General features: G+C 41.6%; 1 protein-coding gene and 1 long non-coding RNA gene across 2 annotated transcripts in view; one reads left to right on the top strand and one right to left on the bottom strand.

Moving 5' to 3' along the window:
* SLC31A1 (solute carrier family 31 member 1) overlaps positions 1–26,437 on the top strand; it is a 39,999-nt gene extending 13,562 nt beyond the window's left edge. The window contains exons 2-5 of the mRNA XM_520197.8: positions 21,005–21,168; positions 22,001–22,073; positions 23,592–23,760; positions 25,168–26,437. Coding sequence (XP_520197.2) covers positions 21,040–21,168; positions 22,001–22,073; positions 23,592–23,760; positions 25,168–25,369 — 573 coding nt within the window. The 5' untranslated portion in view covers positions 21,005–21,039 and the 3' untranslated portion in view covers positions 25,370–26,437. The remainder of the gene's footprint in view (positions 1–21,004; positions 21,169–22,000; positions 22,074–23,591; positions 23,761–25,167) is intronic.
* On the bottom strand, positions 20,723–21,441 carry LOC134807723 (uncharacterized). The gene is made up of 2 exons (XR_010148878.1): positions 21,346–21,441; positions 20,723–20,934 (listed from the first exon to the last, which is right to left on the bottom strand). It is a non-coding gene; the product is annotated as an uncharacterized LOC134807723 (long non-coding RNA).
* Positions 26,438–27,034: the final 597 nt, after the last annotated feature.

Here is a 27,034-nt window from a genome sequence, read left to right as displayed (position 1 = left end):
TGATAGAAGACTCATCCAGAATATGTAAAGAACCTTTGCAAATCAGTAAGAAAAAGACCTCACAGAAAAATAAGCCACAAACTTGAACACATAGTTAACAAAAGAAAGGATATCCAAAAGCCAATACATGTATGAAAAAGTTTCCACTTCAATAGTCATTAGGAAGATGCAAATTAAAGTTCAATTTATACCCACCAGAATGGCTAAAATTAAGTAGACTGACTCTAATGAGTGCTGAGAAGAATGTGACCAATCTTGGGGAGGGGAAGTATTTGCAAATGTTCACAGCAGTGTTATTAAAAACCCTGAAAACAGTTTAGATGCCAAGAGCAGAAATGAAAAGTTAAGTTGCATATTCATTCAAAGGAAACTATAGAGCAATGAAAAATAACAAACTGCTGCTACACACAATATGGATGAACCTCCCAAAAATTATGTTGAGCAAAGGACCCAGACACAATAGTACATTCTTTCTGCTTCCATTTATATAAATTTCAAAATCACAGAAGACTGTGTATGATTTTAGAAGTCAGGAGAGAAGTTCCCCCCGGAGAGGAGGAGGAAGCATGACTGGGAGAGGCAGGAGGGGAGCTCCTGGAGTACTGGCAATAGTTACTGTTCTGGGTAACAATTAAATAAAATATACTTACTTTATGGGGGAAAAAAGACGGCAATGCCCTGCAACAGTGAGCAGCCTGACTCTGAGAACAGAGTGGGCTCTTGCCCTTGCTGTTTCTGCTTTGGCAAGGTGCCTCTCAGAGGAGATGATTGTTTAAGATTGGTTCTGGAAAGTAATATGAACAGTATGTTCTGGAATGTGTTTAATCAGTGTTAAAGCCACTGAAATGTTAGAATGGCTAAAGTATATCAATCATTATTCAGAATGCGTTTCATTTTTTTGTTTTGTTTTGTTTTGAGACAGTCTTGCTGTGTCGCCCAGGCTAGCGTGCAGTGGCGCAATCTCGGCTCACTGCAACCTCTGCCTCCCAAGTTCAAGCGATTCTCGTGCCTCAGCTTCCTGAGTCGCTGGAATTACAGGTGCACGCCACCAAACCTGGCTAGTTTTTGTATTTTTAGTAGAGACAGCGTTTTGCCATGTTGGCCAGGCTGGTCTCAGACTCCTGGCCTCAAGTGATCTGCCCGTCTTGGCCTCCCAAAGTGCTGGGATTACAGGTGTGAGCCACTGCGCCCAGCCCTATTATTCAGAGTGCATTTCGACAAGTCAAGTGTGCATTTGTTTCTCACTGAAACTATTCTTTTTTTGTTGTTTTTTGTTTGTTTGTTTTTTTGAGATGGAGTCTCACTCTGTCGCCCAGGTTGGAGTGCAGTGGTGCGATCTCGGCTCACTGCAAGCTCCACCTCCCGGGTTCACGCCATTCTCCTGCCTCAACCTCCCGAGTAGCTGGGACTACAGGTGCCCACCACCACGCCCAGCTAATTTTTGTATTTTTAGTAGAGACAGGGCTTCACCGTGTTAGCCAGGATGGTTTCAATCTCCTGACCTCGTGATCCGCCCACCTTGGCCTCCCAAAGTGCTGGAATTACAGGCATGAGCCACCACACCCAGCCCTCACTGAAACTATTCTTATATGTACCTAAACTTTTCAGACCGAAATAGGCTCTAAAGATGAATTAGTCTGTTCCTTGACTCAGGAAGCTATGACCAGAAAGGCTAAATTACCTAATGTAATGGAAAACCAGGGTTAGAACAAAAATTTCTAGTCTTATATTTTTCAAATTGTAATCATTATAAAGATTAAGGTGGGCTCCAGCCCACCAATTCCCCTTGCCTGGGAATTATCCAGAACACTGTTGAGTCAGTGTTTGAGAGTGACAGCACTGTGACAACATTCAGCATATGAAAGTTCACACAAAGCCATGATAATCAGAGATGATCTGATATTTTAAAGGAGTAGAATAAATGGTGACATTTTTATGAATTATTCTCAAAATTTCTGTTTCTGACCCTGAAAATACAAATAGTAGAAAGGCATTTGGGGCTTTTATGCATTATTCACAGAATGCCAAAATGTAGCCTAGAGCTTTGGGCTGTATGGAAGTCCATTTTCACCCCACTTAGAGCCACTTAGAGGTAGAGCAGCCAAGAGTACTGCAGATGACAGTTGTAGCGCATACTGTATGCCAGAAGCATGGCATAAAGCATTGCAGGACACAACTGCTCTGGAGGGGGGTAACGATTAGATTTAGCTCCTCCTGGACAACTTAATGGGCAAGGATTTCATAGACTTGTCAGAGCACTAGGATAGCTTGACATTGGTTTACCCGGAATGTAGAGAATATCCAATTGTGCCTCAACAGGAATAGGTCTACATTTTTTTTTTCCAAGCCTCTCTCAAAACTATAGCTGTTTCCTTGCCTCCGTTTTTCTGAGTTGCCCTTAGAACGCAAAAAAAGCTTACTTGATGTTGAGAGACTAGGAACATAAAGACAGGAGATAGTTGGATAGAAGGACCATGCTACAAATAATGAAAAGAACACTGGGCTTGAGGTCAGAATCAGGCTTCTAATGATGACCACTAGACTAACTGCCCTGTGACCTTGGCTAGTCTTTTAACCTTTATACCTCAGTTTTCCATCTGAAAAATGAATAACTATTCTTGTTTAATCTAGGCCTATTCTTTTAAGTGGAGTTAAGTTTGGAAACATACTACAATGTTGTGGCTCAGCAATTCTCAGAAAAAGCGTGCATGAAAGCAAAAGTAAATGAACTTACTGTTGGACCCAGACTTAGAATCAATCAACCAACAAGTATTTATTGAATAGCCACCTAAAGGGTATATTAGACTGCATATAGCCTTTACCTAAGCCTTATAGTGAATTCTGTAAACAAGATATGAATGCATTAACCTCATTGCTGAGCTCTCACAGAGCATAATGATAATATCACCACAGAGTAATAATAAGGCTTTTACATATATGGTCTTTTCTCCCCTCTTTTTCCCCATTCATTATCTTATTTGAATCATATAGTAACCCTGAAGGAGGACAAAATAGATGTTATCTCCATGTTTCCATGAGTTTCAGATGAGACATTGAAATTCAGAGTATGAAAATGCTTCTCAAGGGGGTAGGACAAATTGAGAAATGTCTGGAGACATTTTTGGTTGTCACAACTGGGGCAATGCTACTGGCATTGAGTCGGTAGAGGTCAGGGATACTGTTAAACATCCAGTGATACACAAGACAGCTCAGACAACAAAGAATTATCCAGTCCAAAATGTTGTTAATGCTGAGGTTGAAACCCTGAGATAGGTGTTTCCCCAAAAGAACTCAAAGTGATAGAGTCGGAACCAGAATCCACATCTTTGACTCACTCTAGTGTGTTTTCACTATGTCTAAAGCAGGGCATTAAAATCTGGATTTTAAGGCTGGGTGCGGTGGTTCACACCTTAAATCCCAGCACTTTGAGGGGCCGAGGCAGGTGGATCACCTGAGGTCAGGAGCTCAAGACCAGCCTGGCCAACATGATGAAACCCTGTTTCCACTAAAAATACAAAAAGTAGCCGGGTATGGTGGCACACGCCTGTAATCCCGCCTACTTGGAAGGCTGAGGCACAGGAATTGCTTGAACCTGGGAGGCAGAGGTTGCAGAGATCGTGACACTGCACTCAAGCCTGGGCGACAGACTGTGACTCTGTCTCAGAATCCTTTTTAAATTAAAAAATAAGTAAATAAAATCTGGAGTTCACAAGTCTTAGATTAATCACTAATGTTTTGATGAGGTATGAGTGACAAGTCGAGTTTGTTTAGATCACTGTTGAAGGTGTATAGTATAGATTATGTAGTATATTAAACACTTGCTGTGTGTCTCACAGTCTGCTGCCCATGTCCCTCCCAGAGGCTAGTTCACCTTCATCGTATTTATTGATTTTTTATTGAGCAAGTACCAAATTTGAATCATTTTACCAAAATGCTGTTGAAATCTGGACACGATCCCTATAGCAATCTCTATGCGTAGGACCTGTTGCCAAACTAAAAACCCATGGGACTTTTACAGGAAATGTCACCAGGAGACTCAGCTAGAAATTAGTAGAGCTGGGATTTGAATACCTTCTGACTCCAGACTTTTTTTTTTTTAACTCCTACCCCTAGACTCTTAACAATAGTCTGTAAGATCAAATGTCACCTGCAAAGGGTGGCATGTGACTTTTAGAAGCTCTTAAAATCCAGGAATAAATTCTTCTTACTAATTCTTGTAGAATAGTCTTAAGTTGTGCCCCTCAAACCATTTTATGCCCAGAAATTAGATGATTCTTCTCATCTTCCTAAAGTTTTAACAGATGCCATTCTGGATCCTGGAAAATTAAACAGCTGTAGCCATAAGGATTTAATCTATAAAGATTTTTTTCCTTCTGTAAATCTGCCTCAAAGAAGAACTTAAGCAGGAAACATGAGTCCCTGCATATTACCTTTAAATAGCTTCCAATTGCCCTGGAAATAAAATTTAGAATCCTTAAAATGACCTTTACGATTTTTTTTTTTGAGACACAGTCTTGCTCTGTCACCCAGGCTGCGGTGCAGTGGCGTGATCTTGGCCTCACTGCAACCTCTGCCTCCTGGGTTCAAGTGATTCTTCTGCCTCAGCCTCCCGAGTAGCTGGGAGTACAGGCATGTGCCACCACGCCCAGCTAACTTTTGTATTTTTAGTAGAGATGGGGTTTCACCACGTTGGCCAGTCTGGTCTTGAACTCCTAACCTCAAGTGATTCACCCTTCTTGGCCTCCCAAAGTGTTGGGATTACAGGCGTGAGCCACCATGCCCAGACATTCTTAATTGAGTATCCTTTATGCTTCCCTCTTCAACCTCATTAGCCTCTCCTCCGCTCACTCAGTATGTTCTGTTCATACTAACCTTGATCCCTTATTTCTTCTCTCGACTCAGGAAGGCTCTTACCTTTCCTTCTACTAAACTCCAATAATTAATTTATCAGTCTGTTTAAAGTCAGCTCCTTTAAGAAAGCTCCTCTCTTTCGCTTCCCACCTGTCCTCCATCTAAATTAGTTCTTTCACCGTTATTCTCTGCCACAGTTCATTTTTGTACCTCCTTCATACCACTTACACAAATGGTAATTATACCTACCTATATATATTTATTTGCTTACATTTTTACTGAGAGAGCCTTCGTCCTCTTGAGTAGCCCCACAAAGGCAAGTACCTTGTCTTTTTGCATCAGACTCCTTATAGGTAGATATTGAAACCTACATGGATTTTGTAAGAATTAATAAATACTTTTTGAATGAATGAATATTTGGTAAGTATTCTTCCAGATGCTGTAAGGAAGTAAAAATTAGAAAGTTTCTTGCGCTCAAGAAGCTTGCTGTGTATATATGGCATTTTTTATCTTGTATTTTAAAAACTATAAGTCAAAATTTCTGTAAGAGAAGATTGCTAGGGAAATTCAAAAAAGGGAGATTTCTTAGGAATTCAAGAAAAACCTCCTGGAATGAGTTAGATTATAAATCAAAAAGATCAAGGGCCATGTTTTAGCTTTATCCTTAATTCTAGCACATTTTTGTGCATGATAAATGTTGAATAAATAATGGCAGGATTTGTACATATATAGAAAATGAGGGGAAAAAATAAAAGGAATTCCAGGGAATTACAAAAGCCTGAAAACGCATACAAATGTCAAAATGCTGAATTTTATTGAGGGGCCAGGCACGGTGGCTCACACCTGTAATCCTAGCACTTTGGGAGGCCTAGGCGGGCAAATCACTTGAGGTCAGGAGTTTGAGACCAGCCTGGCCAACATGGTGAAACCCCGTCTCTACTAAAAATACAAAAATTAGCTGGGCGTGGTGGCGCTTGGCTGTAATCCCAGCTACTCTGGAGGCTGAGGCAGGAGAATCGCTTGAACCCAGGAGGTGGAAGTTGCAGTGAGCCGAGATCGTGCCACTGTACTCCAGTCAGGGCGACAGAGCGAGACTCTTGTCTCAAAAAAAAAAAAAAAAAAAAAAAATTATTGAGGAAAAGTGAGTAGGTCAGTTTCAGTGGAACATATGAATGTGAAGCGGAGTAGATTGAGATAAGGCTGGAAAGATAAGTCTGTAACAGACTTAAATGCCACATAGTGAGCTTAAAAATCAGTGTATCAATATCAGAAGTTGGGGGTGAAGATACTTAGGTTTCTTTTTGCAGGCAGAAATTAGTTTTTCGGAGTGCAGCCTAAGAAGCAAATTATAGCTTGAGAAATACATGCAAGTAGTATCTGCAGTACAAATACTGGTTTAGCTTGGAGTACCGGTTCATCAGCATCATCACTGTCAAATAGCAAGATTCAGATTCCAATGGGGCATCTTCTGTATTTGGCTTGACTAGAAAGAGAACTTTGCTTCCTTATATTTCTGGAAGGGAGCAACACACTTGCCTGACAAGTCCCCAGAGGTATTTGAACAGTTATTATAGAATTTGTGTATTACTGAGGAGCACCATGCAATGACTGCTAAGGTCCTTCCAATTCTTAGTGGGATTCTGTGACCCGCAAATTAAGAGACAGAACACTCAGGTTTCAATTTCAGGTGATCTACATATAGCTAAAGAAATGGCTCATCCATCTCTTTGCAGACCGAATTGTTTGGAGCCAGACTTCTCTCCTTGGCTGACTCAAGAAAGAGTAGCATCCAAGAGGGGCTCATTAAGCATCTGCAGTTGATAAAGATGAGAAGGAATTTTAGAATACTTTGATTCAACTGTTTCTCCTACCATTTCTCAATACCATTCTATCAGTGTGATATATGGGCACTGATTCAAAATATCATAAAAACATTTTCGAGTATTTTGTGAGACCTAGTTCCAGTTAGAATTATTAGGAAAGGCACAATATACTATGGCTCTTCAGAGCTCTTAAAACTAGAGGATCACGAGGTCAGGAGATCGAGACCATCCTGGCTAACATGGTGAAACCCCATCTCTACTAAAAATACAAACGATTAGCTGGGCATGGTGGCGGGCGCCTGTAGTCCCAGCTACTTGGGAGGCTGAGGCAGGAGAATGGTGTGAACCCGGGAGGCGGAGCTTGCGGTGAGCGGAGATCGCGCCACCGCACTCCAGTCTGGGTGACACAGCGAGACTCCGTCTCAAAAAAAAAAAACTAGACGTTGGAGTATGGCATGGATTTGTTGCACTAGAGATTGTAAGGATGGGCATTTCAGACTTAAGAAACAATGTAGGCAAAGATACCAGACAGAAAAGTGGGGGATGTGTTTCCTAGGAGTGCTAGAAACTTTTGGCCATTGGACTTGTTTGGCTGGAATACAAAGTACATATAGGCAGAAAAGGTAGGTTGGGTTCTTTTTGTTTTGTTTTGTTTTGTTTTGAGACAGAGTCTTACTCTTGCCCAGGCTGGAGTACAGTGGTATGATCATGGCACACTGCAGCTTTGACTTCCAGGCTTAAAGCAATCCTCCCACTTCAGGGCCTCCCTCAGTAGCTGACACTACAAGTACATGACACCACACCCAGCTAATTTTTGCTTTTTTGTAGAGATGGGTCTCACTGTATTTCCCAGGCTGGTCTCAAACTCCTGGGCTCATGTAATCCTCCCACCTCAGCCTCCCAAAGCACTGGGATTACAGGCATGAGCCACCATGCCCAGCCTAAAATCATTTTTAAGTTGATCTTATCTTATAGTTTGTTCCATTTCCCCGATGTCATTTTATATGACACTTGTCAAGGCTTCATGCCTTAGAGACTTAATTCACATAAAAAGTTTTGGTTTAGCATTTCAGACCACTTAAAGGTCAATAGCAGCCAGTATAATCTCTTCCCTTCTTCTACTCTTAGAAACAGGTATGAGTTTTGTTTACAGTCTCTCTCATATTTGTCACAAAACACATATTTTCCAAAAGTATATGAAAGTAAATTTGGCGAGAAAATGTAAATGTTCAGATCTCCCAAGAGCTTTGTGTTTTATACGCTAGGCTTCTAAGCCTCCCAAGGGCTTTGTGTTCTTATACTCTAGGCTTTTTTTTTTTTTTTTTAAGTTTTAGCTCTAGGTGGAACTTTATGGATTATGTAATTCAGTATTCTTACAGTTAAGGAAAATGAAGCTCTAAAATATAAAATAACTTACCCAATGTAGTATATGTCACCTGTGTCCTCTCTCACATTTAAACTAATTCTTTGCCTTTATATTTTGTTGTTTATATAGTAATTACATGGTCCATTCATGTTTACTCAGAAGACATAGGTGACCTAGGGATTGGACAATGGGCATTTTAAAAATTGAGTTTGACTTTAGCATGTTTTCTCTTGCAAATAATAGCCTTCAATGGCTGTATAATTCATCACGTTATCACTTTTTCCAGGATTTGTCTTGCCTCAACAGGTTTCTCATCTCCTTTGCTGAGTTTGAACAGCTTGATAAGCTGGAGTGATGTAGAAAGATGAAATTTATGATAGAAGGGGATGACCTTCAACCGATATCTGGAGATAAAGTGTTTCTTTGTCTTATTCCTTCTTTTAAGAGATGTGGGGCGGGGGTGGGTGTGGGTCTCACTATGTTGCCCAGGCTAGATTCAAACTCCCAGGCTCCAGTGATCCTCTGAGTAGTTGGGACTGCAGGCATGCACCACTGCCCCCAGCTTTTTCCTGTCTTGTTCTGATTAGAATTAAATCACAGGTTTTTTGTTTTTGTTTTTTATCTTTCCATAAGTACAGTTAAAGTAAGATTCTCAGGGCAGCTCCTGAGTTATCGTCCCTTTTTGCTAAAATAGATATTTTTAGCCAAGAGTTTATGAGTAAAGAAGCTATTCCTACTGGCCAAGCGCAGTGGCTCACGCCTGTAATCCCAGCACTTTGGGAGGCCAAGGCAGGCAGATCACCTGAGGTCAGGAGTTTGAGACCAGCCTGGCCAACATGGTGAAACCTCGTCTCTACTAAAAATACAAAAAATTAGCCAGGCGTGGTGGTGGGCACCTGTAATCTCAGCTACTCGGGAGGCTGAGGCAGGAGAATCGCTTGAACCCAGGAGGCGGAGCTTGCAGTGAGCCGAGATCATACCACTGTACTCCAGCCTGGGTGACAAGAGCAAAACTCCATCTCAAAAAAAAAAAAAAAAAAAAAAAAAAGGCTATTCCTACTACTTCATAGCTTCTGTTTTATTCTTTTAAAAACTTGTCAATCCATGCAGCATTTCTTGTTTGCCTAGATCATTGGCCACTCATAAATGAAGGCACTTAAAAGTTTTAAGTGTAATTATTTGAAGTAGTTTTCTCCTTTATGTCTCTGACAGTTGGTTACTTTTTATGCAGCTTATTAGTCTGATGTATGAGTAATTCATCCACATAAATTCTGCTATTACTTGAGTATGGCATAGTTTGGCTTTTTTACATGAAAAGTGCTTCAGGGAAGGTATATGGTGAAGAAAGAGAAAATATCTCCATCTGTCAGGGTCAGAAAAAAACAAGAGTGAGAGAGAGAATAATATAAGGATTATTGAAATCTGCAGATAATCACTAAATTAATTCTTGGCCAATTCTATTAATATCCTTCTCAGCCCCAACATTGCTATGAAGAAAAGCAAGTAAGAATTTATTATAGATGATCCCTTGGAGTTATTATCAACAAAGGCAAAAGGCAAAACAGTAGCCAGGTTTTATTGGAGAAGTTTTAAAAAGATAAAATCTAAGATTTGTGTGTGGGCGTGTGAGGTAATTATAATGGTGGGTTTGGGATAACTACTTTCCTGAGTGCAGACTATCCTTGTAAGACTACAGTTGTAGCAAGTGCCGTGTGGACTGCTGTCACTTGACAGACTTAATCTGGGGAGAACAATATGTGTTTGAATGTATATAATTGTAAGGTATTTTACATTTCTTTTTTTTCTTGTTGACCTGACGTATTTTCTTAGTACCTCCACTCATCGTTTTACTTACCATTTTTAATACATTGGTATGGCACAACTTTAGGAGTCTTTAAGTTTTTGCCAGTTCTGGCTGAGACCCATAGTTTAATCAAGGCTACCCTTTATAAGAGGAATTGATCAAATTAAGTATACCTACGATCACTGTACCTCAAGAAAGACATAGGCAAGGGAAAGGCAGCTAGAATATCAAAAGGATTATATGGTTATATTCATCCAATTATGGTCACATTTCTGTTGGTTAATTTGGGTTTTGTTTTGTTTGTTGTTGTTGTTTTGTTTTTTGTTTTTCTTAGTAGAGACAAGGTTTCACCATGTTGGCCAGGCAGGTCTCAAACTCCTGACCTCAAGTGATCTACCCACCTCAGCCTCCCAAAGTGCTGGGATTACAGCACTTTGTAATGTAAAATGGGATTGCATTTTGTACACTTTATAATGTAATGGGATTACAGCTCACTTTGTGAGCCATCGCACCCGGCCTCTGTCAGTTAATTTGGAATAGGAATATGAAGCCAGCACCCGGGGAATGAGTAGGAAACATTACAGCCTTCAAAGGGAAGTCTTCTCCCTAAATATTTATCAAATTGTATTTCCCCTCCCACTTACTGGGAGCTACTACGTTTTTTCCAAGCAACTGCACTATTTTGGCCTAGAATGCCACTAAGTTTTTTTTTTTTTTAAGACAAGGTATCATTCCTGTTGCCCAGGCTGGAGTGCATGGCACGATCATGGCTCACTGCAGCCATGACCTCCTAGGATCAGGTCGATTCTCCCACCTGAGCCTCTCAAGTAGTTGAGACTACAGGCACACATCACCACACCTGGCTAACTTTTTTGTATTTTTAGTAGAGATGGGGTTTCCTCATGTTGCCCAGGCGGGTCTGAAACTCCTGGGCTTAAGCGATCTGCCTGCCTCGGCCTCCCAAAGGGTTAGGATTACAGGTGTGAGCCCCTGTACCCAGCTCTAAGTTCTGTTTATTGCTGTATTATATCAAGGTCTCCCCTTTGTTTTCCTACATCTCCTTTGCCACCACTCCTCCCCAAAAGGTGTGTGGGATTTATTGAGCTATCATCAAGATAATTGTTGTTTTTATTTTTTGAGACAGGGCCTCACCCTGTCACCCACGCTGGAGTGCAGTGGTGCAATCACCACTCACTGCAGCCATGACTTCCCAGACACAAGCGATCCTCCCACAACCTCTCAAGCTGGGACCACAGGTGCACACCAGCATGCCCAGCAAATTTTTATATTTTTAGTACAGACGAGGTTTCACCGTGTTGCCCAGCCTGGTATCAAACTCCTGGGTTCAAGTGATCTGCCTGCCTCAGCTTCCCAAAGTGCTGGGATTACATGTGTGAGCCACCATGCCCGGCCATTAAGATTTTTTTTTTTCTTTTTTTGAGATGGAGTCTCGCTCTGTCACCCAGGCTGGAGTGCAGTGGCACAATCTCAGCTCACTGCAACCTCTGCCTCCCGGGTTCAAGCGATTTTCCTGCCTCAGCCTCCTGAGTAGCTGGGACTATAGGCGCGTGCCACCACGCCCGGCTAATTTTTTGTATTTTTAGTAGAGACAAGGTTTCACCATGCTAGCCAGGGTGGTCTTGATCTTCTGACCTCGTGATCTGCCTGCCTTGGCCTCCCAAAGTGCTGGGATTATAGGCGTGAGCCACTGCACGCGGCCGATAATTTTTATTTTTATTTTATTTTATTTATTGAGAAAGAATCTTGCTCTGTATCCCCGGCTGGAGTGCAGTGGCACTATCTCAGCTCACTGCAACCTCCACATTATCGTGCCTCAGCCTCCCAAGTAGCTGGAACTACAGACACACCACCACATCCAGCTAATTTTTAGTAGAGATGGGGTTTTGCCGTGTTGGCCAGGCTGGTCTCAAACTCCTAGCCTCAAGTGATTCACCTGCCTCGGCCTCCCTAAGTGCTGAGATTACAGGCGTGAGCCACCACACCCGACCAAGATAATTTTAAAATTCACCTATAGGGGCAATCAAAACAAAGCCAGAGCCATTTCTGAGAGTATCTACTAACCCCATACAGGTCGTCAAAAGGCAAGATTCGCCCAGTTAAACTGGTTGCTTGATCATGTGGACATAGTCCATAAGCATGCATCCCTGTTTATGGTAGTGTACTGTCTTTGACCTTGAATTTTCTGTATAAGTGCTTGCCAGAAACTTACTGTTACCAATTATAAGTAATGACTACAGAAAGCAGAAGAGAAACTAGATAGATTTCTCTTTGTTTAATGTTTTCACAAATCTAAAAAGGAATATGACCCTAATCGTTTTAAGAAAAAAGACTTTCTTCCTTATCATGGAAGCCAGGAAAGACAGGCAGGCTCCAAAAGAATTGTCCGGGGCTCCAGATTATATCTGTCTGAGCTAGAGAAAAGAGCCCATGTGCAGATGTATGACTACTTCTGTGTAGTCTTTTTGTGCAATCTAATCTCCATAGTCCCTATGGATTATTATATCTTATTCTTATTGCACCATACAAATAAGGCCAATACTCAATGCTAAGACTCAGAATAGGCATCAGAATTTAGCCATCTTGCTAATTCCCTAACTTCTGACCATAAATTCATATGTATTTTTGTTAAACATACTAGATTTCACAGACTGTGTCTGTCTTGCAGGTGATGGGGCAGGTATAGGGAAAACTTTTTTGATAATCTTCAGAGGTTGACTGTGAAACACCCTTGACTATAAGGAGGTTTTGAAAGCTGTTTGGAAAAATATCATACCATACTTATTAAATGGGGGAGAGGGGAAAGCAACAGAAGTGCTGAGCTCTTCAACAGTCAATATAGCATTTACTGTTTCCTATATTTAATAGCATTCAGAACAATAGAAACAAGTTGGCACGTAGCCAACTTCAGGTACCTAACTGAAGATAAATGTTCCCTAGAAACTGAATAGTTTAAAGCCTTCCTGAGAAAGAAACTCCTTTTATTAACTATTTTATGTGAACTAAATTCCACATAAACTCCTGCTTAATTTTTTAAAATAGTCAATTCCTAGACCATTTCTCATCTTCCTTAATGATCCAAGAAGATGGCCAGGCATGGTGGCTCACGCCTGTAATCCCAGCATTTTGGGAGGCTGAGGCAGGCAGATCACCTGAGGTCAGGAGTTCGAGAGCAGCCTGGCCAACATGGCGAAACCCCGTTTCTGCTAAAAATACAAAAAAATTAGCCAGGTGTGGTGGCGTGCACCTGTAGTCCTGGCTACTTGGGAGGCTTAGGAGGCTTAGGCAGGAGAATCACTTGAACTCAGGAGGCGGAGGTTGCAATGAGCTGAGATTATGCCACTGCACTCCAGCCTGGGTGACAGAGACTCTGTCTCAAAAAACAAACAAACAAACAAACAAACAAAAATCCAAGATTTCTGTGCTAGAAGGAAGAGCTCTTATGAACTATTCACATGAGTGTTCATAGCCACTTCATGGTCTCAGGAAATCAGGACAGGCAGAAAGATACTTGAAAGCAGTCCTTTTTTTTTGTGTTTTTTTTTTGAAACAGAGTTTTGCTCTTGTTGCCCAGGCTGGAGTGCAATGGTGCAGTCTCAGCTCACTGCAACACGGCCTCCCAGGTTCAAGTGATTCTCTTGCCTCAGCCTCCCAAGTAGCTAGGATTACAGGTGCCCGCCACCACACCCGGCTAATTTTTGTAATTTTGTAATTTTTTAGTAGAGATGGGGTTTCACCATGTTGGCCAGGCTGGTCTCAAACTCCTGACCTCAAGTGATCCTCCCACCTTGGCCTCCCAAAGTGCTGGGATTATAGGCATGAGCCACTGTGCGCAGCCTTGAAAGTAGTCTTGACGCAAATACTTTGTAGGAGAGAAGCTAATAGACAAGTCAAGGGTTGTCTTAATAAAGTCAAGTGAGGAGAGAAACCCAGCTAATATTTTGATTAATGCCTTCTCCCACAAAGTTCACTCATTGGATTTTCCCTACTCAAGTTCTTTTATCCCCTAATATTCCACATAATGATAATAGCTGCCATTTATCAGGTACTTTGGTAAATGCTTTATGTATGTTATCTCATATAATCCTCCCAAGAATCCTCCAAGTTGTACAGGCTGGAAACCAGCTCCAGAAAGGCTAAGTAACTTTCCCAGGACATACAATCAGATCACCTTCTTTTTCTTTTAAAATTCACCTTCACCTTCCAAATTCTTTTTACAGATGTGTTCCAGTTAGGTAGTTAAGTCCTGTCACTCCGTTATTCTAATGCAAAGGTGATTCTCCAGTATTGCAAAGATGATTCTCCAGTATTGAACTATTTTGAATTCTGTTAAAGAAAACTAGTATACCTCAATTGGCAAAAAAAAAAAAAAAAAAAGTAAATGAAAGGGCAGTACAGTAATTCTAATCTTTCTTTGTTTTTTTTTTTATTTTTTTATTTTTTTTGAGATGGAGTTTTGCTCTCATTGCCCAGGCTGGAGTGCAATGGCAGGACCTTCCCTCACTGCAACCCCCACCTCCCGGGTTCAAGCAATTATCCTGCCTCAGCCTCCCAGGTAGCTGGGATTACAGGCATGCACCACCATGCCCAGCTAATTTTATATTTTTAGTAGAGATGAGGTTTCACTATGTTGGTTAGGCTGGTCTCGAACTCTTGACCTCAGGTGATCCACCCACCTTGGCCTCCCAAAGTGCTGAGATTACAGGCGTGAGCCACCACACCCGGCCACAGTAATTCTAATCTTTCTACCCTAGTTATAAGCTCAACTTGGTAAATAAAATATTTTAGGTAGATTTTATCATAGATTAAAGGTTAGGAAAATTTTCACAACCTACTCATCTGACAGAGGGCTAATATCCAGAATCTACAATGAACTCAAACAAATTTACAAGAAAAAAACAGACAACCCCATCAAAAAGTGGGCAAAGGACATGAACAGACACTTCTCAAAAGAAGACATTTATGCAGCCAAAAAACACATGAAAAAATGCTCACCATCACTGGCCATCAGAGAAATGCAAATCAAAACCACAATGAGATACCATTTCACACCAGTTAGAATGGCAATCATTAAAAAGTCAGGAAATAACAGGTGCTGGAGAGGATGTGGAGAAATAAGAACACTTTTACACTGTTGGTGGGACTGTAAACTAGTTCAACCATTGTGGAAGTCAGTGTGGTGATTCCTCAGGGATCTAGAACTAGAAATACCATTTGACCCAGCCATCCTATTACTGGGTATATACCCAAAGGACTATAAATCATGCTGCTATAAAGACACATGCACACATATGTTTATTGCGGCATTATTCACAATAGCAAAGACTTGGAACCAACTCAAATGTCCAACAATGATAGACTGGATTAAGAAAATGTGGCACATATACACCATGGAATACTATGCAGCCATAAAAAATGATGAGTTCATGTCCTTTGTAGGGACATGGATGGAATTGGAAATCATCATTCTCAGTAAACTATCGCAAGAACAAAAAACCAAACACCGCATATTCTCACTTATAGGTAGGAATTGAACAATGAGAACACATGGACACAGGAAGGGGAACATCACACTCTGGGGACTGTTGTGGGGTCGGGGGAGGGGGGAGGGATAGCATTGGGAGATATACCTAATGCTAGATGACAAGTTAGTGGGTGCAGTGCACCAGCATGGCACATGTATACATATGTAACTAACCTGCACATTGTGCACATGTACCCTAAAACTTAAAGTATAAAAAAAAAAAAAAAAAACTTCAAAAAAAAAAAGGAATCCTAAGGGTTTTTTTATTGTTTGTATTTCAGTTCTGTCCCTGAGTTATATATTCAGATTTTTTTGGTTAGTATTTGTAATGGTGGTGAGAACTGGTAGGCATTTGGGTCATTAGGGATCCACCCTCATGAGTAAATTAATGTCCACTCTCAGGAGTGAGTGAGTTATTGCTCTCATAGGAATGGATTCGTTCCTGCAAGATTGGGTTGCTATAAAGTGAGCCCGTGTCTCTTTGCACATGCCCACTTGCCTTTCTGCTTCTCTGCCAGAAGCCCCACAGATGCTGGCACCATGCTCTTGGACTGTCCAGTCACCAGAATCATGAGGCAAATAAACCTCTTTTCTTTATAAATTACCCAGCCTGAGGTATTCTGTTATAGCCACACAAAACAGATTTAGACAGTATTCTTCTTTACAAATAATTTGTAAATTTGGCCTGGCATGGTGGTTCATGCCTGTTATGCCAGCACTTTGGGAGGCCAAGGTGGGCAGATCATTTGAGGTCAGGAGTTCAACACCAGCCTTGCCAACATGGTGAAACCCCATCTCCACTAAAAATAAAAAATTAGCTGGGCATGGTGGCACATGCCTGTAATCCCAGCTACTAGGGAGGCTGAGGCTGGAGAATCACTTGAACCTGAGAGGTGGAGGTTGCAGTGAGCCAAGATGGCACCACTGCACTCTAGCCTGGGTGACAGAGTGAGACTCTATCAAAAAAAAAAAAAAAATAGAGCAAAGATTGTGTGACCCTGGATTTTAACTTATTGTTACATCAGTACCCATTTTTATTTTGGAAGAAGCTGAGCTTGAGTCAGATTAAAGCTACCAAAGGAAACAGGCTAAAAAGAACCAATGCTAGTTTACCTCCTGTAAGTTGAATTTCTATTCTAGAGAGAATGGGTTAGGTGTGTTCGATTGCTTTAGAAGATAACTTATCCAAATACATACAGTACATCACTGAAAATTTAAGTGGGAAGAGAAAAAAATATAATCACTTTTATTTATTATGCTTTAATAATTAATTTGTAAGTTTTAACTTTTTTGATGTCATTTAGCTTTGGCATATTCCCGTGGGATCTTTTCCTAAAATAAAGCTTTTAGTGAGCATAAGGACTTATCAGGATTGGTTTGTGTTTGAGCCTACAGTGTATGTTTATATATTAATCTCCACCGGCTTTGTATCTTCCTATTCGTACACCATTCGGTAAGCCTTGCATAGGATTCCATTACAGTATATCCATTGTCTACTGACAATGAGAGCAAGTAGATTCTGCTCTTGTTCTATCTCCTAGTATATTTGGATGTGAAATATATCCTGCACAAATGACACTTCAAAACAGGTGCATACTTTGAAAGGTTTTCTTGGGATTTGTATATACCTTGCCCTGGGTCACTGATATGTCTGAAGAGATTTGATAATGTGGCATCATTGAGTAGATTTCTCTAACTGATAATGAGGGACCTGAATAATTAAGAACCTGTGGGTCTTCAAAATTAGTTCATGGTAATAATTAATGTTATAAAGGTTCATCAAGGAAATCATCAAGGTTACAACTTTTAGATAGTTTGTGGTACTATAGTCCTGCTTTTTTTTGAGATGGAGTCTCGGTCTGTCACGCAGGCTGGAGTGCAATGGCACAATCTCGGCTCACTGCAACCTCCGCCTCCCGGGTTCAAGCGATTCTCCTGCCTCAGCCTCCCAAGTAGCTGGGACTACAGGTGCCTGCCACTAGGTCCGGGTACTTTTTGTATTTTTAGTAGAGACGGGGTTTTTAGTCAGGCTGGTCTTGAACTCCTGACCTCAGGTGATCTGCCCGCCTTGGCCTCCCAAAGTGCTGGGATTACAGGGTGAGCCACCGCATCCAGCCTAGTCTTGCTTTTTTAACAGTCCTCTACATGTTATCTTATATCTCAAAATGAAAATTATGACTGTTCAGTTTCCCTTTCTAGCTTTTAGCCTTAAAGCTCCTTGAGGAAAGACTCCATGTGATGTTCATTTCTTTATTTCCTTTGGTCTTAAGAAGGCACTCTTGCAAATATTCATTCCCTTCTCCTGACCAGGATTCATATTGATAATATGGAATTAAGTAAATCCTTTGTGGTTTTCTTATGCTATAATCATTTTTCAGACTCTCATTGGAAGAGAACAGTATTTGTGTCTTCTGCCTCTAGCTCTTTATGAGGATGTGTCAGTAGTCTTCCTGGCTAGCGAAAGTCTTTTCTTTTCCTTTTTTTTTTTTTTTTTTTTTTGAGACGGAGTCTTGCTTTGTAGCCCAAGCTGGAGTGCAGTGGCGTGGTCTCGCTTTACTGCAAGCTCGGCCTCCCGGGTTCACGCCATTCTCCTACCTCAGCCTCCAGAGTAGCTGGGACTACAGGCACCCGCCACCATGCCCGGCTAATTTTTTTGTGTTTTTAGTAGAGACGGGGTTTCACCCATGTTAGCCAGGATGGTCTCGATCTCCTAACCTCGTGATCCGCCTGCCTCGGCCTCCCAAAGTGCTCGGATTACAAGCGTAAGCCACCGCGCCTGGCCAAGTCTTTTCATTCTTACTGCATTTGTTTGGTTCAATATCATAATTTATGATCACTCAGATGCCAGTGATCTCTCCATCCTACCATAATTACCTCTTTATCTGAAAACAGCTGCCCACCTGCCATTTGCCCCATCACTGACACTTTGAGCATGGTCTTTATTTTATTGTGTATTGTATTTTTTAGTGTTTACTCTAAAAATATTGTAGACAAAGACTCTGTTTTATATCTTTTTATACCTCTGATGTAATCTCTTTATGGTAATGGTATCAATAATACCAGATTGTCGAGCTCTGTAATTTTTTTTTTTTTTTGAAATGGAGTCTTGCTCTGCTGCCCAGGCTGGAGTGCAGTGGCATGATCTCTGCTCACCACAACCTCCGCCTCCCAGGTTTAAGCAATTCTCTGCCTCAGCCTCCCGAGTAGCTGGGATTACAGGCGCGTGCCACCAAGCCCAGCTAATTTTTGTATTTTTAGTAAAGACGGGGTTTCACTGTTGAGCTCTGTAATTATAAAATAATGTAGTGTCTGGCATGAAAGTGGATCTTCGATTACGCCTACCTGATGCTTTGCCTTATCCTTCACTAGAAATAAGAACCTATTTCTTAAGCCAGCTGTCATAGAACTATGGGGTAGGAGTTAACAAGGAGAAAATAAATAGATGGCTCCCTGAATCTATATAAATTTCCTACCCACAGTCTTTTTTTTTTTTTTTGAGATAGTCTCCTGTCACCTAGGCTGGAGTGCGGTAGTCCAACCTTGACTCACTGAAACCTCCACCTCCCAGGTTCAAGTGATTCTCATGCCTCAGCCACCCGAGTAACTGGGATTACAGGTGCATGCCACCACACCTGGCTAATTTTTTTGTTTTAGTAGAGATGGGGTTTCATCATGTTGGCCAGGCTGGTCTCAAACTCCTGGCCTCAAGTGATCTGCCTGCCTCAGCCTCCCAAAGTGCTGGGATAACAGGCATGAGCCACCGCGCCTGGCCAATTTATTCTTTACCTCTTAGTAATTGTGTCTTATTTCTCAGCTTATTTCCTTCACAGCATGAAATTATGTTTATTGTTTCTCTCCCTATCGGGAACCTTGTTTGTCTTATTCATTGTTGAATTATTAGCACCTAGCTCAGAGTTTGGTATGTAATAGGAGCTTGATAAATATTTATTGAGTGAATGAATAATGAAAAGCATACTTGGTTTCATGAACATGAATACCTACTTGGAATTTTTAAAACCACTTTTTCTTCCACAGACTGGACTTGAGGGACACATAAAGAGAATCCACCAACACCTCCCCCTCCACACACACCAGCTTCCCATTCTCCCACTCCAACTCTAGCTATAGGAGTTATTGTTCCTGGGCCGGGCACGGTAGCTCAAGCCTATAATCCCAGCACTTTGGGAGGCCGAGTTGGGCAGATCACTTGAGCTTAGGAGTTTGAGACCAGCGTGGCCAACATGGTGAAACCCCATCTCTACTAAAAATTTAAAAATTAGCCAGGTGCGGTAGCATGCACCTGTAATCCCAGCTACTCGGTAAGCTGAGGCATGAGAGTCGCTTGAATCCAGGAGATCACGCCACTGCACTCCAGCCTGGGCAACCATGCAAAACTCTGTCTCAAAAATAAATAAATAAAAGGAATTATTGCTCCTTGGTTTATGTCCCAGATGGACTTTTGCAGCAATACAGTGATGTGGTAGTAAAGATACAAGGCTGAATTTGCAGTTGTCTAGACTTAATTTAATATAGAGTATCCAATTTATACCTTGTTTTTCATGTTCTTCACTCTAATGTCCTGGTAGGATTGAAATTGTATCTGAAGTCTGAGCACACTGCGTGCCTAGGGCCATAGTAGACCTTTCTTCAAATTTAAATTAGCTGAAGGCTGGTTGTCCTGTATGTGAAAATGTAATCCAAATATCCTGATTAGGCACAGGCCATCCCAATTAGGTGAATTATCTGAAGTCCTTGCTTTTTATCTGCTGACATTTATGATTAGAAAGCCTTAAAGCAGTTAAATTTCATTAATGGCATTCATTTGTATCTTATTACAGATTGCCTGTTTCCTGCAACCCAAAGAAGCTGCTTTTCTTCTCCTTATCTAATATTTAAGTTTGAACATATATTAAGCATACCTATTAAAGGAACTATACTGGTGGGGCACAGTGGCTTACACCTGTAATCCCAACACTTTGGGAGGCCAAGGCAAGAGGATTGCTTGAGCTCAGGAGTTCGAGACCTGCCTGGGCAACACGAGACCTCATCTGTACGATAAAACAAAAAATTAGCTGAGCGTGGTAGTGGTGCAGGCCTGTGATTCCACCTACTCAGGAGGCTGAGGTTGAGGCTGCAGTGAGTTGCACTCCGGCCTGGGTGATGGAGCAAGACCCTGTCTCAAAAAAAAAGGAACAATTCTGCAGAATAAGGAAGGGTTAGGCATCTGTAGCCCTACGTGTAAACCCTTTCTGCTACAGTCTCCAAAAGTGATCCCTATTAGCACGAGTTCCTTCTCTCTCCATCTGTAGATTATGAAAAATAATTCTGAGTAAAGATGCTAGGAGAGCATTCATTTATTAGATGCATTCCATATAGACAAAGTATTTACCAAGAAACAAGCCCAGGAGCAGGGAACCACCAGGTTGCCTGGTGAACCAGCCTAGATCAGAAATGGAGCAGGTCAAAACTCCTGTATTGATCAGTAGTGGGATCATGCCTGTGAATAGCCATTGCATTCCAGCCTGGGCAACATAGCAAGATTCCATCTCTAAAAATAAAAAAAAGAGACAAGATTTTTATATCCTTAAATTATTATATATAATTCTTTCTCTTAAAAGAATCTTCTGCTGACTCTCAACTTTTCCTGGAAAAAATGGATCATTCCCACCATATGGGGATGAGCTATATGGACTCCAACAGTACCATGCAACCTTCTCACCATCACCCAACCACTTCAGCCTCACACTCCCATGGTGGAGGAGACAGCAGCATGATGATGATGGTGAGTGCCATAGGAGGGGCAATGCAGGCCCTTTCCCACCCACTTGGGTAATAGAAATAATGGAATTTTAGTACTGGAAGCTTATTATCTTTAAAGGTCAGTTTACCAGTGAGGATAACTAAAGCAGACCCAAGCAAGTCAAGTCATTTGCTCCAGATTATGTGGCAAGCTACTTACAGAGTCACACCAGAACCAAGATTTTAGGCTTCTTTCTTTGGTAGTCCCTTCTGAAATTGACTCTTTTCTGAATTAGGGGTTCTGGTCTTTATGCCTTGGGTGGAAAAGAGAAAAAGACAAAAGTTGGCCGGGCACAGTGGCTCATGCCTGTAATCCCAACACTTTGGGAGGCCAAGGCAGGTGGATCACAAGGTCAGGAGATCGAGACCATCCTAGCTAACACGGTGAAACCCCATCTCTACTAAAAATACAAAAAATTAGCTGGGCATGACGGCATTCCCCTGTAGTCCCAGCTACTTGGGAGGCTGAGGCAGGAGAATCGCTTGAACCCAGGAGGTGGAGGTTGTAGTGAGCTGAGATCTCGCCACTGCATTCCAGCCTGGGCTACAGAGCGAGAATCCATATCAAAAAAAAAAAAAAAGATAAAAGTTGATGGTGGGGGCCCAGGAGAAAAGTTGATGGTAGGGGCCTAGTAGAATACTTATGCTCGGTGCCTGTGGTGGTAACGCTAACATGAGGGCAAAAGCTTCCCACTCACGTGAATGTCTCTTATTATCCAGATCTTCTACTTTTAAATGTTCTAAGCTTCTTTGCCCCAAATTCTCATTTAGAATTTTCATTCATCTCTAACTGACTTGTTCTGGTTTTCTGGCAGCCTATGACCTTCTACTTTGGCTTTAAGAATGTGGAACTACTGTTTTCCGGTTTGGTGATCAATACAGCTGGAGGTGAGTAAGCCATTAGGTGGTGTTGGAAGGTGATAGTCACATGAGAGACAGTGACAAATAATTTGGAAGTCCAGCACCTCTTTCTGTCCTAATTACTAAGTCAACATGGTAATGATGCATAACCATCTTGGTTCCTATTTCCTACCTAGAAGGTAGGAAACACAGTACTTTTTTGGTCCTCTGGTAAACCTCTGTTAACTAACATGTATGTTTTGGAGCTCTAAAAAATAATTTAGATACCAGATAGAAGTCTTTTGCAATCCATTTTCTTTCATTCTTTTCCAGAGTGTTTATTTTTTTTTTATTTTTTTTATTTTTTTGAGACGGAGTTTCACTCTTGTCACCCAGGCTGGAGTGCAATGGCAGCTATCTTGGCTCACTGCAATCTCTGCCTCCCAGGTTCAAGCAATTCTCTGCCTCAGCCTCCTGAGTAGCTGGAGTTAAACAGGCACCTACCACCATGCCTGGCTAATTTTTGTATTTTTAATAGAGACGGGGTTTCGCCGTGTTTGCCAGGCTGGTCTCGAACTCCTCACCTCTAGTGATCCACCCACCTCAGCCTCCCAAAGTGCTGGGATTACAGGCATGAGCCACCATGCCCAGCCTCAGAGTGTTTACTTATTTGATAAGTTATTAGTCCTGGACATAAGACTAACTCAAATTAAATACCACAAAATAACTCTAAGTTTAAAACTATTGTTCTAATACTTCAATTTTACGATAAATTAAGTGCCACAAATTGTGAAATGACTAGCCATCAATCATAGAGTTAATATGTCAGAGCTAGGACAAGGACCCAGACCTTCTAGAGCTACCTAGACCAGTGTTCTTTTAGTCTACCAAACTATGGCCCACATCCTTCCTGATTCTTGGCATGGCCCATCTTAGACACTCCTAGTTTTGAGGTAGATGATTACCCATCTGTTTGTTGTCTATTATGTTGTATGGTATACTTTAAATTTAACTTGCACAAACTCAATAGTCAGTTGGACTGCCTTAGGTACCAGATGTCTGTTTGGAGCCATAAAATCAATTTGTTTTGGGAAGAAGGAGAGCATTTAGTTCAGGTAGTGTGTTAAATTAGCAGTTTGAATACATTTATATCATTACCAACACTTCACAGTGTGAAAGACTTAGAATTGAAATGCCTATTCAGGAAATGTAGTCAGCCACTGATGAAACTAAATTGTTTTATTCCCTGTTCCATATTCTACATTGTGTGTTTCAGTGTAACAAACCTAATTTAATGACATCAAGCAGTCTGACCAAAAGGTTATTGTTGTTCTGATTATTTTTCTTATCTTAATCAGAAAGTAAATATGTTCTTGGCAGAGGCAATAGTTTTCAGTTACACCATCTTAGCGGTTCTCCTATCTGAGCAAGAGAAGAGGTAAAAATATAATGTCTTCAAAAACTGAGAGTAGCATTTTTTCTATGTGTATTTCTAGCTGGACAGCACATTGGCTAATGATTTTGCACATGTTTGACAGTACCTCCATATTTTCCTTCCATACTTAGAAATGGCTGGAGCTTTTGTGGCAGTGTTTTTACTAGCAATGTTCTATGAAGGACTCAAGATAGCCCGAGAGAGCCTGCTGCGTAAGTCACAAGTCAGCATTCGCTACAATTCCATGCCTGTCCCAGGACCAAATGGAACCATCCTTATGGAGACACACAAAACTGTTGGGTAAGAACTGAACAGATCCAGATGAAGTCCTAAAGAGCTCGATCAGTTAAGCAGCAAAGCGCAGCTATGTGATCAGCAGCAGCCCTCTTCTTGAGTTAGGAGTTCTGTATGACCTTGATCAAAACTGTCCTTGGAGGTTTGGGTTTGTAGGTCATGAGCAGGCCAAAGGAGGAATGAGAGGGAGTCTTCTGCAAATATGAATGTTTGTTCTGAGTTGTACGGATTGGCCACTTTGGAAGAAGGGAAGTGAGGAATCCATATTTTAAAATATTTACCAAAATAATAATGAACAAGTTAAGAAATTCAGATCAAGATATAAAAGAATGGCAGATTGCAGTTGATTCTATAAAGTTACACCTAGTCAGCCCTGTCCTCTTTTTGTTTACAATATAAGACTGTATTGATTTCTGTGTTCTGTCTAAGAAAGTATTTGGATGATTATTGGTTTTTCCCATAGATTGGCAAATGTTTTTTGAGATTGTTTTAATAAAAATGTAAGTCTTAAAACCAAATTGGACCTTAAGAAATCCTATAGACTGATATCCTGCTTTCAAACAAGCAGTGTTATTTATTGTACTGATGAGCTTACTGGGGCCCAGAAGGATTGTGACCTACCTAAGGTGGCACAGGGGATGAGTAGCCAGGTCTCCTTATCCCTAATTAAGTAATTTCTTCTATACTACCCAACCCTCAATTCTATTTTTTTTTCTTTTTTTCTTTCTTTTCTTTTTTTTTCTGGAGACAGGGTCTCCCTCTATTGCCCAGGCTGAAGTGCAGTGGCACTATCTTGGCTCACTGCAATCTCTGCCTTCCAGACTCAAGTGATCCTCCCACCTCAGCCTCCTAAGTAGCTGGAACTACAGGCATGAGCCACCACACCCAGCTAATTTTTTTTATTTTTTGTGGAGACGAGGTTTCGCCATGTTGCCCAGGCTGGTCTGAAACTCCTGAGCTCAAGCAATCAGCCCACCTCGGCCTCCCAAAGTGCTGGGATTAAAGGCATTAGCCACCACCCCCAGCCTCTGTTTCCATTTTTGTAGAATGTAAACTTTGCAAAGGTGGGAAGCCTAAAAATATTCGGGCAGATGAGCGTGAGAGGGTTTACGGCTTCCCTTTCAGGATCTAAGGTGGAGGTAAGTCGGGATTACTCCTCGTCCTTTTCTCCTCCTCCGGAAAAGGGTTCCTTCTACTGGAGGAACCACAGCCATATCTCGCCAATGTTTATAAGCCTGACAGCCCTGTGCTGTTTCATTTCCACGGACCAATCAAAGAACATTCAAGTACCCATGAGTTGCCAGAGTGGCTGTCCAGTTCCAGCTGAGCTCATGGCAAGAACTCTTCCCTCTTTCTCCTGATCTACAGAACTCCTAGGAGTCCCTGATTGTTGTGTCCCTGTTTACTCTCCAGGCAACAGATGCTGAGCTTTCCTCACCTCCTGCAAACAGTGCTGCACATCATCCAGGTGGTCATAAGCTACTTCCTCATGCTCATCTTCATGACCTACAACGGGTATCTCTGCATTGCAGTAGCAGCAGGGGCCGGTACAGGATACTTCCTCTTCAGCTGGAAGAAGGCAGTGGTAGTGGATATCACAGAGCATTGCCATTGACATCAAACTCTATGGCGTGGCCTTATCGATTGCAGTGGGAAGTTGAAGACTTGAAGACGTGATTCCTGCTCCAATCGTCCCTTCTTGCTCCTCTTTGTGCACGTACACACACACACACACACACACACACACACCTGCTCAACAGAGGTTTAGTTTACAGTCTCTGAACTAAAGTAGTAACCTCCCAAATTGTTTTTTCTAATAAGCTGAGATTCCCATTTCTCTTAAGGAGAAGCCACCCATGAGATGTCTTTTCCTTCTCCATCATCTTAGAGCCAAGTTATATGTTCTTGTCTAATCCATGTAGCTTTTTGTTCAATGACTTGATCATCTGCTTCCTTTTTGAATTTTTAACAGATAGTAAGTAAATTTGGTGGTTTTTTCCCCTGGGTCAGTGATGGAAAGGGGTTAACTTCAGCCAGGACTGATGGCAGCTGAGGGAAATTCTTGCCCAACTAAACCCAGAACTCAAACTTAACATTAGAAAATAAGGTCCAGGGCCGGACACAGTGGCCCATGCCTGTAATCCCAGCACTTTGCGGGGCCAAGGCAGGCTGGATCACCTGAGGACAGGAGTTCGAGACCAGTCTGGTCAACATGGTGAAACCCCGTCTCTACTAAAAATACAAAAATTAGCCGGGCATGGTGGTGGGCGCCTGTAATCCCAGCTACTCAGAAGGTTGAGGCAGGAGAATCACTTGAACCTAGGAGGCAGAGGTTGCAGTGAGCCAAGATGGCGCCATTGCACTCCAGCCTGGGTGACAAGAGTGAAACTCCATCTCAAAAAAAAAGAAAAGAAGGTCCAGCTTTTGGATTCAATGAGTGGGAAATACATTGTGCCTTTCTCTAGATGTGATACGTTATACCAAAATCTTTGTAGTGTGCAGAGCGGTGGTTTGAGACTAAATACAGGCTTAGAGCTTGCAGAGTGTGTATTCTTGGATGGCTGACGCATCGACTTGCATTCCCACTTAACACTTTGATTAGCATGAACTTGCCAATCAAAAAATGACAATCAATTTGAGAAAATAGAAATAGATATTTTAAAATAAAACCATTCACAGTTTACTTTGTCTTGATACCTTGGTTTGTCCCAGCTGAAGTGAAGCGAGAGCGTTTGAATTAATTTTTCCATTATAATGTTTTCGCATGTCTGCCTCTAAAACTGTGATTTTCAAGCTTTAGCGTGCATCAGAATCACCTGTAGGGCTTGTTAAAACACTAATTGCTGGGCCTCAACCCAAAAGCCCCCAAAGTGGCACTTCTGAGTTCCTGCTGATGTTACAAGGGACCACACTTTGAGAATCTGTGCTTTAAGCTAAGGAAATATTGCCTGGTGGGTTGGCTGCCTGGTATTGGGCATGGAAATTTGAATTGCTGATTGGTAGATGATGTGTCTGGACTTAACTCACATAGTAAATACTGCTGATCAATACCTAATCATTCCACATTTATTGAGCTCCACCTGTGTGTATGTGTACCCAAGCACACATGTGTGAAGGGCTATAGCCAAAGTATTTTTACTAGCCTGTATGAAATCACTAGTCCTTATTTTTAAAGGTCTATGGTTTCTTGGAAGTAGTTTGATTGTTGAGAGAGACCTTTGATCTGCAGTGTAAATCTACCAGGCATGGGCCAGAAGGGCAAAAGCCCAGCTTTCTCTTT

The sequence above is a fragment of the Pan troglodytes genome, chromosome 11 (genome assembly GCF_028858775.2).
Source record: "Pan troglodytes isolate AG18354 chromosome 11, NHGRI_mPanTro3-v2.0_pri, whole genome shotgun sequence".
Taxonomy (NCBI): Eukaryota; Metazoa; Chordata; class Mammalia; order Primates; family Hominidae; genus Pan; species Pan troglodytes.
The sequence above is the reverse complement of the archived record's forward strand: the minus strand, read 5'-3'. Positions and strand labels throughout refer to the sequence as shown.